Consider the following 17,591-nt stretch of genomic DNA (forward strand, 5'->3'; position numbering starts at 1 on the left):
ACTGATGAAAATACTGGATTGGAACTTGCACCACATCAAAGATGACATGTGATAAAAGCAGACTGCCTATCCCTAAAACCTTCTTAAGCTGTCTTTTTCACATATCTCCCCCAAGATCTTCCTTTTAAAGAATACATATGTATAAACTGAAATATATCTAAGTGTACAATATCCATCCAGACCCACAGCCAGGTCTGCACATACTGGTGTGTGTGTGTTTGAGAGTACAGTTTTTACAGAGGCACTGTATAGATTTATCTTCCCCAGGTCCTTGACAGTCGGCCTTTACTTCCACACATTTTACGAGTTGGGAGACGAAGTGGAGGATAAGAGCAAGCCAGACATCAAACCCATTTATTCTGAATCTTAAATTATGACTTTTATCATCAATATTTTGGTTACATTGTTACACAAAGAACAAATTAACATCTGGTTTGAGGTCTCCTCTTTGATTGCTTTGGGATTAGTGACATTTCCTTGGCATATGAATTACACACCCATCAACTCTCAGCTGTGTCTTAATAATGTTGTTGTAAGAGGTGCCAAAACAAGAAGGATTTGTAACAGTGCTCCTGGGGTACCTCCACCAGTATCTTTAACCACAGTGACTTCCAGGTGGCTTCTCGCCAGGTGCATGCAGGAGAGTGTCAGGGCATCCCTTTCCTGGGCAGATCAAAAGAGGATCCGGAGGAAGAGGAGCTGGTCTGTTGGCTTCGAAGCACCTGATCACTGTGCGCTCACTCAGAGGTGGATCCAAATAAATTAAAACACCCGCTGAGAAGTCACAGCACACGTGGCAAAGAAGCAGTATGTTTAGGGGACTTGGTCATTACAGCTTCCATTCCCAACTTATACCATTCAGGACCACCCAGGAACACCAGGTTCTTAAAGGATTCTGAAGTATAAATTTAAAAAAAAATCCAGGTTGCTACTAATAGTTCTAAAGGTGCATCTTAGAATCTCTTTGAGAGAATAAGCAGAATTGTACATTGTGTTATTTTACTTTGATAAACAGATTCTTTTTGTTTGGTTTGGTCTCGTCTAAAACAAAACATACAGGTATTTTAATGTTTTGTTTTGTTTGGTCTTATCCAGGAATTCAACACATATTTTCTCTCCCCAATCCCAGCAAGAAAAATAAAAGTGGGGTTGAGGAGGGAGAGCTGAGTGTGGAAAGAAAAGTAAAGCTATTCAAGAAAAAACACAAACAATACAAAACAAAAGCTGCAGTCCAATCGTGCAAAACTTGCTTCTCTGGATAAAGCACTTCTTGACAGGTTCACAATGTCCCCATCCCCCTCCCAAGTCCTCCCATCCACACGGTGGGGGAAAGAATACAGAATGAAAGTGAAGCCATTCTTTTTCTTAAGGCTATACAGACGCACACAGAACACATGTCAAGGACCGTCCAGCAGGTGGTTCTTTCTTGGGCTCCTGCTTCAAGCCCTGACTGCAACCTGCAGTCCATCCTGGAGTCAGGAGCTCTCCTTCCATTGGGACAACAATATAACATACAAACAAAAGAGGTCCACGGTCCCAACAATAAAATCCGATATTGACTTTACAATCACAGGTACAAATTGCTCAAATCGATCATTTCATTTCTCCTTAAGACCTTGTCATCTAAAACTAATTAGAGGCCAGGTTCCCGAGGAATTGTCAATATTCCAAAAAACAAAAACAAAAGTACTGGAGGTTTCAAAGGAAATCATTCTTCTACAGCAACAGTCTGACGGAGGTTGGAAACGAGGTGTCCCCATTCCAGCAAGTTCAGGGGGTTTTAAAGGGCGGATTCCTGGGTCCAGATTGCCATTCCCCCACCATCTAGGGGGCTCTGTGTTTATAGAGGAAACACCAAGAAGCCCGAGAATGTGGAGTATTTCCAACCCCCCATGAGGTTGCCTCTCTCAAGTTTGAGATGCACTTTGTCTTCCCTTTCCATGAGCAGCAGCACGCCATTGCTAGCAGCTTCTCTGGTGACATCCTGGTCTCCTGCAAAGGCCGAGATCACTGGGTAGCCATTCTGCATTAAACTGACCTAAAACGCAGAGAGTAGAGCTCAGCAGACCATAAAGGACCCAACTCCTACACACTGTTCTCTCCTCTGCCAATATCCCCACTCCCACCCCCATCCTACCCTTCCAGTACACATCAGGGGGCCTGACAGTGAGCACTCCTAGCTAGTTCAGAGCCGCATCACCCCTAAATAGCCCAGTACCCTGTTTCCCTCAGCCTCAGAGACCAGGTGCAGGGGTCTTTAGCAATGGGGAACTATTAACCCAAACCTGAAAGGATCCAGTTTCAAGTCTACCCACCTGGATGGTTTGTCTGTTGTACACTTTGACCACGTGGAAGCTGAAGCTATAAATCCCTTTTCTCGGTGCTACAAATATACTGGAGGCAAGATCAAAGTGGTTGCCAATATTTACTAATACCTGAAAAAGAAGAGGGAACACAGCACACAATAGCAAGTCCCTCCTCAGTGTATGTTTTCATCATCCTTGGATAACCAGCAACACTGCCTCCTTCACCAGCGGCTGGGAACACAAATTCAGCATCCTCAGCATTCTGGCTTCCCCAGGAAGGAAGCAGTGCTGAAGTTAAAAGATCCTAGAGCAGGAAGTAATCTCAAAGATATTTTAATACATTGTAACTAATCAAAATTTTAAAGCATATTTTATTTATGCATTCAAAAACTGGCTGTGAATTTTGTGAGTTAAGGGGGCAGGGCAGAGAGAAAGGGATCGAAGATTGTAAGCTTGTTAAATCCTAAATTGAGTCCAGGGAGGTCTGCGGGATTATGGGTACATCAACGTGATATCTTGTCTGACAAAAAAAAAAAAAAAAAAAAAAAGTTTGATTCTGAGTGGGTAGAGAAGGGGCTATGGAGCAAGAGGCCAATTAAAGATCACTTCTGCAAGTTCAAGCTTGGGACCTAACTTCATGTGCTCCCAGAGACAACGGGCTCTATGAGGTGTGGATCTCCAGTGTTTCCCAGTGCCTGGCACACTCTGGACGCACACAGTAGGTAGTCGATGATGGGTGTTGAATGAAAGACCTTTGCAGAAAAACATTTGCTACTCCTGCTTTTCCTTACTTTTCCCTGAGCAATGTGCTGCTCCCTTGCCTGAGCTATGGTGGCCTGTAAATGAGCTTGAATAAATAGAAAATCGGCAGCTTGGACAGCCTTAGCTCAAGCTAATGTGAACTCTACAACATGCAAAACAATGACAAAATTAGCCACCTGGAACGAGCTCATGACCCTGCAGATGGCTTTCCTCACATAAAAGGGCAGGGGTGAATGTTTCATAAGCAGAAATTCAAGAGTGGCGGGACCCCCATGATGACCCAAAACAAGATGTTCAACACAGACTCTGGCCACTTTGTCTGGATGCTGTCTCCATCCTCCTCATCCATAAATGCACAACTCCTTTAGAATAATAAGATGGCCTGCCTTTTAAAATAAACAGCCAGCAACAACATCAAAATCCTGGGTTTAAGATCTTGTTATGTAATGAGAATATAAACTTCAACCGGAATACCTTTGCTGTTATTTCTTACACGCTCATTATAGATAAATAACATGCAATTCCCAATGCAATGTGAAACGCTGCCAATGACGATGGCTGAAATGACTTGTGAAATATGCCTGTTTCAGCTTCTTCAACTCAGCTGGGAGCACCACTTCAGCTCCACTCAAGGGCAGGACTGAGACAGGCACTCTGGGCTCCATTGTTAAGACAAGCACCTCGGGATGCCTATTCTCAGTCTCATAAGGCTATGCTCGCTGTCTTCCTTACAAAGCTTTAGAAAAGAATAAAGCAGTCTCCATTGAAGCCTCCGGAGCTGCTTCTTTCTTTCACCTCAACTCCTTCACCTCAATTTTACATTCTGGAAACTGATAAATTCAGGTAGAATTTATCCCTGCTGTAGACGCAAGAACACCCAACCAGACCCTGAAAAGCAGACCTCAGCTCCTCATTAACTGGGGAGCCAGAGAAACATTGAATGCACCCTGCCATAGTTTGCTCATGTATAAAATTAGAATTCTGCTACTACTTATCCTGCCCTACATCACAGAGCTTTCTTGATACACAAATGCAAAGATGGATATAAAAATGCTATGAAAACTTTGCAAGACATTGTAAGTGAATAATAATAATATAACAATAACAGCATATAAAGGAAACCATACTAATAGAGTATTAGTTCCCAAATGCCTATTCCATTGTTGTCTCATTTGGACATAATCAAAATAAATAATTTTACGTTTTGTAAAAAAAAAAAAAAAAATGAATTAAAGAGACACATGCCTCCGTCTGCCCCCCCACCCCCCCAAAAAAAAACCTCAAATACTTGAAGCTTAACAATGATTAAGAAATAAATACCCTGGCTTAAATAGAGTCAAGAGTGTGTGTCTGTAGGTTTATGGTTATTAAGTTTAAGAGTTGCCTAACAGACCAAAGGAAAGTCAATTAAACACGTACAGTAAAGTGCTGGTAGGTTGTCAGGGACTGCTAGGCGCTCCATTCTGTGGGAAACACTTTGGTAAAATGATTAGGCAATTAGCTAATTAGCTAAAGCTTGGAAATCTCTATAATGCTTTTAATTTTTTTCTGAAAAACAACAGAAACCAGGCGAGCAGGACACAAAAAGAAGGTTACACCTGGGCACCAATAATCCAGAGAAGGGTTTGGAAAGGCCTGATCATATCTCTGAGACCTCTGCATTGAACCAAATGGCATAAGTTAAGTGGCTTAAGGTGATGTAAGTCGCTACTCTTTTAAAAGATTTGTATATATTGCATTTGCTTTGCTTATAGTATATATTTTATTTACTATATATTTTACTTACATAATCACAATATTTTGTTTAGTATTTATATAACCATCCCTGCTAGTCCTCACGTTTTTTTCTTTCTTTCTTTCTTTCTTTTTTTTTTTTTTTTTTAAGATAAACATCCCTCCCCCAATCCATTCCTCAAAATAAGCAATAGGCTGTATTTTCCAAATGCTGGCAGAGACTTGGGAAGACTCCTTTCCTGAGAGTGGAGAGATTTAAATGCACTCAATCCTTCAGGTGGCCACCTGGGTGACTGAAGACCATCAACCACACCGCCGTGAAAAGTAAAACGTGCAATGTTTCCTTTTGGGAAATATATTTCAAATCTTTAGGTTTACGGAACTCTTAGAAAGCTTAGACAGCCTTAAGGGACTCTCAGTCATCCAAGTGCCAAGTTGGCTGATCATTTAAAAGTTTTTAAAAAGCCACAATGTGGAAAAGGGAAAGAGTAGGAGTGCGTTCTATAAAACAGGAGGAAAGAGAGTAGCAGGGCAGAGGGGGAGGACAGAGCCTGGGAACTCCACGTCCAAGAAGCCTGAACCCCAGCCCGCGCGCGCAGATCCCCGCCCCTCTCCCCGGGCTGGGGGCGGGGTGGGCAGGCTGGCGGCTGACCTGGTCGAAATAGATGGTCATGGTGCGGTTGCTCATCTCGGACGGCTCGTGGTTGGTGCTCCGCGTGGCGGAGAAGGCCACCTTGGCGCTGCCGGAGCGCACGGAGATGCCCAGGGAGGAGGTGACGGCGCCGTCCGCCGACGGGCTGGAGTCGCACACCACCAGGCACTTGCCCTCCAGCACGATGGGCTCCGTGTCGTTCTGCGCCCGCACGGGGCAGCAGGCGGGCAGCAGCAGCAGCAGCAGGGCCAGCGCCACCCCCAGGCAGGATCCGCAGCCGCCCGGCTCGCGCAGCGCCCCCCGGCGCCAGGGCATCGTCAGCCGCAGCCCGAGGAGCCCCTGGCCCGGCGCCTGCATCGGGGCTGGTGGGAGGCGGCGCGCAGCGCGGCGGGAGCCTGCGGGGGCGGAGCGGGCGGAGGGCGCGCAGGAACGCGCGGGGCCCCCGCAGCAGCCTCCGCGGAGCCTTGTCCCCCGCTCTGACGGTCAGGCCAGGGTCCGTTCTCAGAAGAAAGGCGCCCGTGCGACCCTGTCAGGGCACAGAACCCAAAGCCCCTTACACCGGAGGTGGAGCCACCGGGAAGCGGGGGACCTGGGAGCAGACTGCCTGCGGCTCCGGGCTCTCCCCGAAAGCCACCCTTGGTCCCGCGCACAGCCAACCCACCTTTCCGATCTGGCACAAACAAGGTCGCGAGAAACGCCTGGCGCAGCGGCAGCGCATCCTGAAGGCTCCCGAGCGGCGCGGGGCCTGCGACGTAGGGGAGGGGGGCCGCGCTTGTGCAGGTCGTCGATCGCATAAGAAGGCCCGTAGACCCCTCAGAAGGTCACGCCAACCCCGCCCATTTACCAGCGCGGGAGGGGCTAAGACGTAGGACAAAGAAAAACTACGATGCTTGCCTTCTCGCCTTCATCCTCACGCGTTCTTGGACAGCACCAAGGAACCCTTTCCTTTCCCTGTTCCCTGCTATCCTCTATTCTTTCAATCTGCGAGATGTCTTTTCAAACGTCCGATTTAACGGCGCCTTTGGTACAGGTTTTTTATCTAGTTTTCACCCGACAGAACAACCCCAGGAAATCTCCTTAGGGCGAATAAGTTAACAGGGGAGAAATGAACCACACACCGCACCACACCACACCACACACACAGCAGTCAAACCAAACCCACTTCCAGGTCCCCGCAGCCACTAGCGAGCCCCCTTGGTGAACCCCTGGGATTCCTCTCTCCCGCGGAAGGACCGATTCAACGACGGAATCACAGGCTTGGTCAGTTCTCCAACTCTGTTCCAGACCCAAGGATTCTCTCTCTTCTGGCTGGCGCAGCCTGCAGGTTTCCTGCGAACTTACGCGCCATCTGCACTTTTGCCGTCCCGCTCCTCACAGAAAGCAGACCGGCTTTCAATGACAGCCCAGGGACACGCAGAGAAACCGCCAATCGCCGCCCACAGCCTCCCATTAACTGCTGTCAATATTCTTCTAGACGGAGAAGTGGCTCTTGATAAAAATCGCTGTCCCGCAGCCCGATCACTAACATTATTTCCTTCTCTCTCTCTCCACCTCCCCCCACCCCTCGATCGGACCAGCAGAGCCCTGTTAAATTCACCAGGAAAGGCGCTTGCACGCCGGAGGGAGGGGGCAAGGTCGGGGTGCGTTACCTGGAACACCATGTGGGCGGCTCCGCTGTCAGCGAAGTTGCTCTGCTTAGAGAAAATGAGGCGAGTGGGACGCTGTCGGAGGACGGAACACGGAGCGCGACCCTGCTCCCAGCGCGGGCATAACCGCGCCGCCCCGCCCTGCCGCTTTCACGCCAGCCGCGCCGCTTCAGGGTGCCCACGCCCGCGCCCCGCGCGCCCGCTTAGGCGCGCGCCCGGACGCGGACCCGAACCGCGCGTCTGCCGGCTCAAGCGCCCCGGCTGTGCGCCGGGCGCCTCCAATCCCTGGGCTTCGCGCCTGCACCGCTGCCTGGGGCCCCTCGCACTCCCGCGCCCAGCGCGCCCGCAGCGCGGCTCCATCGCGGATCCCCTCGGCCCCGCGGCCCCGCAGCCCCGCCAGTCTCCAGAGGGCATAGCCGAGCGCTGCCGCCGCCCTAGGACTCCGAACCTTCCCTGCGCCCAAGCCCGCCGCTCCCTCCAATGCCCCAGTCCAGCTCACCCAAACGCCCAGAGCAAAATCCTGCCAGACGTCTCTTTTGAAAATTAGGCACCCTTAAAAGCACCGGTCGCTTCTCTTCTTTTAGATTCTTTCTTTTCTTTCCCCAATTCCCTCCAAGTCTTAATCTTGAATGGTGTGACCACTTTCATAATGAAAGGGGCGAAAAAAACAATAAGTTAAAAAAAAGAAGAAGAAGACGATTGGGATGGCTGGGACGAAGAGAGGAAAAAAAGCTTGAGAATTTGATGATTTAGATGCTGTGGTTCCAGAGTCCCCAGTTGGGGAACTGTCCGGTTCCCTCTGGTCCGGGTCTGTGTATCTGCTCCTCTGGACCTCGGGCTGGTGGAGCGGCTGGCACTCGCGCTTATTTATTAAATTGCGGTCTCCGCGCTGGCTCCAACGACCCGGGGAGACGCGCTGGGTTTCCTAGCTGCGCCTGGAGCACGGGCGAGGGCGCAAACACGGACGTGGGGCGCCACCTGCGGGTGCCCGGGCCTCCCTGCCGCAGGCTGCCGACCCGCAGACTCCGACAGAAGACGGTGGAGTCCTGGCGGCAAGGCTGAGGTTTGCTGATGGTCTTCTTTCACCCCAAAAGCAGCGCTGGCCTCTATAATAATAATAATAATAACAACAACAACAATAACAACAACAACCACCACAAGAAGAACAATAATGACAAATGTTCTCGGTATCCTTCAGTACCTTTACTCCTGGCAAAACCAAGCAGCACGCCGCCTGATTTTCTGGATCTTCACTGATCTTAACAAACAACTCTGCCAAGATGATAGATGCTGCGGTGAGGTTATCATCGGTTATTATCGTCGCCACAGCGTTTGCACAGACAACTGGGCCGTACAGTTCATGCCGCTCTAAAAAAACGATCAATATTTAAATCTACACTCTGTAGCCTGATTTTTTAAAAACATGGTTAAAAAATACTTTGTCCTTTGACAAGCATGATATGTCTTTTCTAATAGGTTAATAATAATAATAATACAAAGTTAGCCAGTGCTGTTCATTAGAGCACCTGTATTTCTTATTCCTCCAGACTTCACACCTAACCCTCGTCCCTTTGAAGATTTCAGCAGTGTCTGATTCCACCTTAACAAACGGAGGTCTTTTCAGGTAGGGGGTTTTGAAGGCCTCATTTTCCCATAGGCCCTCTCACTGCTCTTCTCCCCATTTAGAACAGAACTGCCAAGGTATCATCTCTAAGCGCTGGAGATGAAATTCACGTCAGATCAGTTCAACTGGAATGGATGTGCAGAAAGTCATTGCACACTGCTAGGTGAGACAAAATATTTAGTATGGGTGTAAGGATGTGATTAAAAGTACCTCTAAGCGAAATGCTTTCTGGTTAACCTAACATGCAAAATAGTAGAAAATATACAATACTTCCAAAATCTCTCATCCTCCTAAGCTATACTCACTGTAAAGTAAATGTCATACTTCAACATTTTTGTACCATGCTGGAGATAGGTACTGGCATTTGCCAGGAAGCTTTTTCAAATCCACCACAGTTTGCCGTGTTTTGTTACCATTTTTGTGAGTTTAGCATAGTGGAAATAATACATTCTTACTTTCAGATAGTTATTTTATTCCAATATTTCATCCATTTGATAGTGTCTTATTGTTAAAATAAGCCCCCATCCATCATTCCGTCATAGAGAGAACTGATTTAAGTGTAAGCAGAGATAGCAAAGAACACTAGATATTTCAAAGACATGTGAGATACAGACATAATTAGACCAATTTGGGGATGCTAATTTATAGCAATACCTCTCACACATCTATAAATCTTTAAACAGCAACTCTTCTCAGCAACTTTCCTCGATTCTGTAAGCATTTCTTTTGGCTAATATAAATGCAAGCACACAGGAACTATCATCATCAACATTGGGGAAAAAAGAAAACCACTTTCTATGTGGCAATGTAAATGTTTAAATTCTATATACGTAGAGACACCTTTAATCTATGTGACTTATTGGACCAAATTATTGAAAAAAATGCTATAAGCATTCTTATATAATAAACAGGTTTAGGCTTAAATTTAGACTACAGATTATTTTAGAAGAAAGTTCATAACCATAAAAGATAGCAAATTGACAGAGAAGCAGATTATTTATTCATTGATTAATTAGTTGTTTCACATAAGAAGATATTTAAGTCAAGTGTTGGAATTTTAGCTTGTAAATATGCTTAGAAAAATTTTCAGAAAATGTCAAGATTTAAAAGCAAACGTTTTTCTAGTTATCTCAAGGATTCCTTTTTCTATCCCTTTTCCATGTTAATAATTGTTGCTATTACTACTAGAACTGTAATAGTAGGACATTCCCACAGACAGTAACAATGACAGCCATTTATTGAACACCTGTGGTGTGTCAGATATTGCACCATGTCTTTTGTCTAGGATATAACAAACAATTTAACACCCACAACCACCCTGTGGTAAAGACCGGTGTTCACATAGAGCTGAAGAGGAAAATATTCTAATATTAGGGAAAAATGTGGGAAGGGGAGAGGCTGGGATAATTCAAGTACCCTTCCTCTCATTTGTTCTAAATATCTATCTCTCGTAGAACTTAAATTTGAATTCTTTGGATATAACCTATCCCTGAAATGCATCTTCAGCATGCATTATAGATTTACTGTTGGATCCATCAATTCCACCACTGAATATCTACTCAAAGGAAAATAAATCATTGTATCAAAAAGGATATCTACACTGGTAGGTTTATTGCAGTGCTATTTACAATAGCAAAAATATGGAATAAATCTAGGTGTCCATTAACAGATGATTAGATAAAGAAAATGTCACACATACACACACATACACACACACAATTGGAATACTACTCAGCCATAAAAAGAATGAAAAGAATGAAATCATGTATTTTGCAGCAACATGGATGGAACTGGAGGCCTTTATCTTAAGTGAAATAACTCAGAAAGTCAAATACTGCATGTTTCCAGTTATGAGTGGGAGATAAAGAATGTGCACACGTGAACAAAGAGAGTGAAATAACAGATGTTGGAAGCTCAGAAAGGCACGAGGGTAGGAAGATGGTTAAGGATAAGAAATTACTTAGTGGGTACAATGTACACTATTTGGGTACCCATGTAAGAAAATGGCACATGTACCCCCTCAATCTATTTTTAAAATTTAAAATTTAAAAAAAGCTGTTGATCTAGGAGGTAGTAGAAAATCAGTAATATGTAGCTAAAGCAATTTCTGGTTTTATTTATTTATTTTCTTTTAATGTAATTGTGTAGCTTTAGTTTTAGAATGAGCTACAGGTATGATTTTAAGGCTTTTATATCTGGAATATTTTGAGTACACACAATATACATAAATCATATATTTTATCTAGAAGTGAATTTCAGAAAAAAGAAAATTAATGAGTTAAGGAAAAAACTTGTTGATTTTGTATCTGAAAAAGTTTATATGAGGTGATATATCAGGGTGTATTTCCCTCTCAAGTGTTCTCCTGTAGAAATAAAATATAAAAGTATATTGTATTTTTGATCGTTTAGTAAAGTTTTAACTTCAACAGTTGGAAGTGAATTTGAAGCACATATGTAACCATTTTGGCTTTCCAACATATGTTTTCTTTTCAAATTGTCCTTTAACATCGAGGCGATCGTTCTGTTCGCTCTTACCAGAAGACATGCCTACATCCTCGAGAAGCAACAGATCATAGGGTATGATGAATTAAAGGAGTAAAAAGCTGGAGGTTTAGGAAAGAACTGTCTAAGAGGCTCTGTTTTTGAAGAGGCTTAGAGGTCTGAGTGTGGTATTGGTGTCTGGAGTTGTTGATCTGGAGTCAGCAGAGAATTGAGAGGACTCCTTGTCATCAACTCCTCAGTGTGTCCCACTAAGCTGCCTTCCATTGCCTTAGGGATCTGCCATCAGAATGTGTTCTGACTGTGCTTCAACCACAAAGCAGGTTACAGATGTGACTGTTAATCCAAGTCAGAAGAAATGTGGCTCAAATATTGCCTAGATCTGAATAGGACTTTTGTTGTTTGCAAAACTATTCACTAGCACTAACTAGTTCTTTTATACTTGGTATTTATTCTTGATCTTGAGGCTATTCTTTGAAAATATAACATCCAAAGGGAATATTAAGGAAAGATTCATAGGACTATTTTGTTTTTAAACTGAGCTACTGTAAGGCTAGTGTTTCATAGAGTTCCTCATTGCCCAAACTAAGAATACTTAGTTATCACTCAGGATCCATTCTGCTGATGTAATCCACTATAAAAGCCATTTTATACTGATCATAAGTTTTTAAGAGAAATATGGTTATGCCCTGCACAGAAATCAGAGTCCAGGACCAAATATATTTAAGAAATGACTATTGATCTGAAAATGAAGTCTGTGCAGCCTGGTCATTTCAGCAAGCCACAAGTCAGCAATGGCTGAATTTTATTTCTGACAGGTGCACACAGCATCTGTTTTCCGTGGGCATCCTCTGCACACTCTGTCCTAGCTTCCTGCACCATAAATGCACCCAGGCTGTGGAGATGTGTATTAACACCAGATTCACATTTGATAAAAAGATAATGAAACTGAGGAAGGGGATCCAGACTGTAATGAGCACATGAATTATTGTGAAATCCTATTACAAATGCTGGGTGGAGCCTGAAATTTTACATGTCTGCTTTTCTCCCTTCCCTTCCCTTCCTTCCTTCTTTTATTTATTTATTTGTTTATTTTTATTTTTTTTTTAAATGGAGTCTCGCTCTGTAACCCAGACTGGAGTGCAATGACACAATCTCAGCTCACTGCAGCCTCTGCCTCCTGGATTCAAGAGATTCTCCTGCCTCATCCTTCCTAGTAGCTGGGATTACAGGTGTGCACCACCATGCTTGGCTAATTTTTGTATTTTTAGTAGGAACGGGTTTCACCATGTTGACCAGGCTGGTCTGGAGCTCCTGACCTCAAGTGATGTGCCCACTTTGGCCTCCCAAACTGCTGGGATTACAGGCATGAGCCACCGTGGCTAGCAACATTTCTAACAAGCTTGCAGCTGACGCTGATGCTGCTGGTCTATAGGCCACACACTGAGTAGCAAAGATCTGTTTTTTCTTGTGGGGATATTAATATCTGAAAAATATTCTGAAGGTTTCCTGCAGACATATAGGAGGAAAAGTGTGATTAAATATACTATGTTAAACTCACATCAGAAAATGGTCTAGTGATCATATAATAAACATGGAAGCCACTATCCAACAGTATGATGATTCCAGCTGGTATTTTTCATTAGCATCTGCTCTTTTGTAGCTACTGTCTCAAGTTCAATGTGCTGTATTCTATACAATCATTCCAAAAAGAAAAGAAAACATGTTTGTGTTAAAATGTTATACTTTTTTAACTTTTCTAAAACCCAGTTTGGGCAAGACAAATGAAGCATTACTGAGAAAACAGGAGAAACGGCTTTGTAAAGGCTCTTGTAATTGGCAGCTGGGGCATTTTATCATCCTGTATAAGATTATTCTATCAGGGGTTACTCTGTAATTGTCATGGATGGAGTTTCAGTTTATCTGCATGTTACTGGGCAAATGCTTACCTAGGGTTGAAGATTTTACGTATTGTTGTGAAAAAAATGAAAACCCTCTGACTCCTGGGTCAAAGGTATTGCGGTTCCTAGCAGCAATAGCAGAGGGAATGGTGAGACTTTTATTTGAATCTGCTAAAAACTGGTAGACATAGAAAGCATATACACATATACAAAAGCAAATGTTCTCCTGGTTGTAATACCAACATATTCCTCTTCTTTATATGAAACTTGGGCTTTGCTTACTCACTGCCAGAAATGTTAGGAAGTTAAAATTTCACTTTAAAATAAGGAAAGTGAGAAACGAAGTTCATCCCTTGGCAGGTTTTCTGAATGTATGTTTGATAAATCATGGGACTGCTATCTCATTGAAATCTACAAGAAAGTATATGGATTTTCCCTCAGGATCTCATCCTCTCCAATAAGCCTAAACATTTGTGAAATTTCTGATATATCTGAGGAATAGATTACATTGCACCGTCATTCTCTTGAGAAAACTTGAACCATACAGGGAGGTAAGGAAAAACCTCAATGAATCAAAATGCAGGAAGGCCCAGAAACAGCTGATAGCGATCAGTGCTGATAAGTCAGAGGGTGGAGAGATAGCTCAGTTTGGGAGCTGATATTGTTGTATGGAGTTTATGGAGAAGATGGGCTGTGGGGGCAGGGGGAAGAAAAGCACTTTCATTAGTGAAAAGCTATTCATATTAAATTTCCTAGACGTTGAACCCTAAGCAACTAGAAATATTTTACCTACCTTTCAAAGATACTAAAATAAAAAGTTTGTATCATGGAAAATAGCATAACACACATTGCCTTATTTGAAAGAGAAATTTTCTTTTTCTTTTTCTTTAATTTTGTAAATCCTTTATGTGCCTTTAGGGAGATTTCAGTGAATATTAAGTATTAAATTAAGTTTTGGTTTAATTCAAAATGTTATTTGAGGTGCTCCGCACAGAATAGTTTTTAAATGATAGACTACTACTACTAACCTATTCCTTGATTTATTTTTATGCATTAAATATTCCCCTAAAATGATATATGACTATATTCTTAATAGGTACCTCATCTTGTCTGCAGCTCTGCTATGGTGCTTATATTGTGTCCTGTATGCCGATGGGTAATAAAGGGCACAGTGTAAGAGTAACACATATACATGTCTTATACACGCATAAACTGTAATTTCATGGCAAACAAGTACCATGACATGTCGTTTCACTGTTTTTCAACACATCTAGTATGGCATCTTTACTTTTTGAGAGTCCTCTATTTAAACATTGATAAATTGATTCTGCTGCTTATTAAATAGGAATTTTAGGTGTTTCTACCATGTATCTTCATGCTCACTTTCAGACATGTCTAATGGGTAAAATGTTTATATATATATATATATATACACACACACACACACACACACACACACATACACACACACACATATATATACACACACACATACACACACACACACACACACACATATGAAATGAAGAGATAATTATTTTTTAGTTACCCTACCAGATTGAAGGTACCTTTATTTTACTGGTGTATGTTTTGGTTTATAGAGGTTTCACATTCTCTAGACTGGTCTGGGAGATTCTGGTATACAGCCAGAAGATTGGACATATTTCAATCCTGTCGTTTCCCTTTGTTGGCTTTTATATTTCTGAGAGATCTAAATCTTGCTTGAAATATAATTGACTAAAAAAAAATAACAGAATTGGGTAGACTAAAAGTGTCACAAAGTCTTCAGAAATGGAAGACCTACCATCCTTGCCCTCCTTGAACACACCCCATCACGGAAGTCTATACATCTGCATGGAGCTGGATTGACATGTGGGTCTCTGTGTGTATACACAGGTGAAGGATCTGTTTCAGAGAAATAAGTCAAAAAGCACCAAGCATTAATAGTGTAACCATGCTGAGATTATTCAGATGTGTAGATTACATGAAATTATATGAACACCACTATACATATAAACACGTATTTATCATTTAGGTAATATTAATTAGCATGGCTTAATATTTCATTAAAGAAATAAACTGCCCTTACCTTCTTGACTCACCTTAGGGAATGTGAATGCTCATCTGAAGCTTTAAACTTAGAAGGTCAACTTTTTCTTTTGTGATTTTGTGATTGTACCGTTGTGTTGATGTTTCATATCAAAAAGTTAACTGCTGATTGTTTCTTTGTGTTTGTGATTGTGTTACCCATTTCCTATGTTCTCTTAGCCTTTTCTTCTCATTTATCTAACCTGTTATGTCAGTGTTTTCTGAATTTCACAGTTTATTAAAATGTCCAACAAAGCAAGATACTTTTTTTTTTTTTTTTTTTTTTTTTTTTTTTTTGAGACAGACTTTAGCTCTTGTTGCCCAGGCTGGCACGATCTCGGCTCACTGCAACCACCGCCTCCTGGGTTCAAGCAATTCTACCTCAGCCTCCCGAGTAGCTGGGATTACAGGCATGCACCACCAAGCCCAGCTAATTTTGTATTTCTTAGTAGAGACAGGGTTTAGTCATGTTTATCAGGCTGGTCTAGAACTCCTGACCTCAGGTGATCCACACGCCTTGGCCTCCCAAAATGCTAGAATTACAGGCGTAAGCTACCAAGCCTGGCCACATTACTTGTTTAAATAGAAGAAATAGATTTAAATCAGCTTATCATACAAATATCTAGTATTTATATTTTTTCAAAATACATAAAAATCAACAAACTCCTTCCTTAAACATGTCAGTCAAAAACACCCTTTCTGCAATACAAAAGCTAACAATCTTGGTAACAGAAAAATAAAAGTGGAACTCACATAACCTGAAGTGAAAGCCAGTGACATCCACATTCTCCTTTTTCACAAAAGATGTTGAGATGCTCACTGAAATTATGAAAAATAAATACATCATTTCCAGGTACATAGTGAATTAATAACATAATTTTAAATAATATATTTCTTTTTAAATTACTGGAGAAAAAAGAAATAAAGAAGGTTAGTGATAGTGAGCTAAATCCCCATATTTTATGCTGAAAATAGACATTGAATAAAGTTGACATACTCGTAAGTAGGCATATAATCATTTGATTTTGACTTTAGGAAACAGTAGGAGAAATGGAAAACTGCAAAATTGTTTCAAAAGAAACAATTTTCTGGAATTAGGAAAGTGTTTCTTCTGGAATTAGGAAAGTGTTAGGTAAGAGATTGTTATTACTATTATTTAATCCTGTGTCTCTGTATTTTTAAATTTTCTACCATATTGATGCCTTACTTTGGAAATAATTTTTTAAATGACATTAAATTATTTTCTGATATATGTGCATATGTGAATTTTGTGCAAAATGGTGCTGAGGAGAAAAGACTGGATTTTACAGAACGGATTCCACAGGAGCAGAAAAGGAGGACTCACAACAGGCGATCAGAGAAGAGAAATTGTCTCAGTGCTTTTCTCTCCCTGGGCTTCACTACTCTGATTTATGTGTTCACGAACAAAACACTGAGCTGGAACTCAGGGGCCAGCAACTCCAAAAAGGACCCGAGAAATACAATGACAAGTGCATGTGTAGAATGGGAATCTGCCCCGGTCCCTCACGGGCTTCATCCAACATGTAAATGAGGGAAGGAGCGATAAACTTAGTTTTGTAGGCATAAATGGAAAATAAGAAATAAAGCTCAGGAAAAATAGCAAATATCCCAACCGACAAAGGTTACTACATAGACTAACAATTTGTGATAGATAGGTAGATAGATAGATAGATAGATAGATAGATAGATAGATAAGACAGATAGATGATAGATATCAAAACAGATTATACATGTATATATATATATTACAAACATGTACATAGTTTTGGTTAGGTTATTCAACAAAACCTTACTTTAAATAAATACGTAGAAAATATAATTTTAGTGATTGGAAAGCTCAGACAAATCCTTATGTTTAGATAATTTCAGCAAAAGAGCTAATTCATCATTTGGTTGATACACAATCTAACTGTAGGAAATTTCCTAATCCTGGCCATAGAATTGGGGAAACCATGGAGCAATGAAAAGAGGTCAGGGTTAAAGGCCATAATTCACGCCTCGAAAGTTGAAAACATTATAGAGTGACAAAAATCATCAGACTATTAATTCTGATTGATGTTATTAACTCTGATTGATTTTATCAACTCTGATCAAAGGTCTGCACCGGGAGAAATTCAAAACATTTGGCTAAAACGATATTTGAAGACAACTGTCAGATTCGTTTTTCAGCTTATGCCTAGCCTTCATTGCCATGCCTGGGTGCAATCTGATTCTATTACATGAAGTGCATATTTCCGTAATGAAGAACTAGTGTAGCGTCCTTTAGTTCTCAAACCTGCAGGGAAAGAATTAATAATGAATCACATAATCTCTTCTATAATTTATTTTTCATAATCCTTAGAGTGTAATATGGTGAAG

At 42.0% G+C, this 17,591-nt stretch overlaps 1 protein-coding gene across 1 annotated transcript; it reads right to left on the reverse strand.

Annotated features, from left to right (window-relative positions):
• Positions 1–338: 338 nt before the first annotated feature.
• Positions 339–5,811, reverse strand: CBLN2 (cerebellin 2 precursor). Its single transcript, XM_017854708.1, has 3 exons — positions 5,455–5,811; positions 2,316–2,435; positions 339–2,038 (listed from the first exon to the last, which is right to left on the reverse strand). The coding sequence occupies exons 1-3, from the start codon at positions 5,809–5,811 to the stop codon at positions 1,841–1,843; spliced, it is 675 nt and encodes a 224-aa protein (XP_017710197.1). The 3' UTR covers positions 339–1,840.
• Positions 5,812–17,591: the final 11,780 nt, after the last annotated feature.

Source organism: Rhinopithecus bieti, unplaced genomic scaffold (genome assembly GCF_001698545.2).
Source record: "Rhinopithecus bieti isolate Rb0 unplaced genomic scaffold, ASM169854v2 scaffold_39125, whole genome shotgun sequence".
NCBI classification, from domain to species: domain Eukaryota; kingdom Metazoa; phylum Chordata; class Mammalia; order Primates; family Cercopithecidae; genus Rhinopithecus; species Rhinopithecus bieti.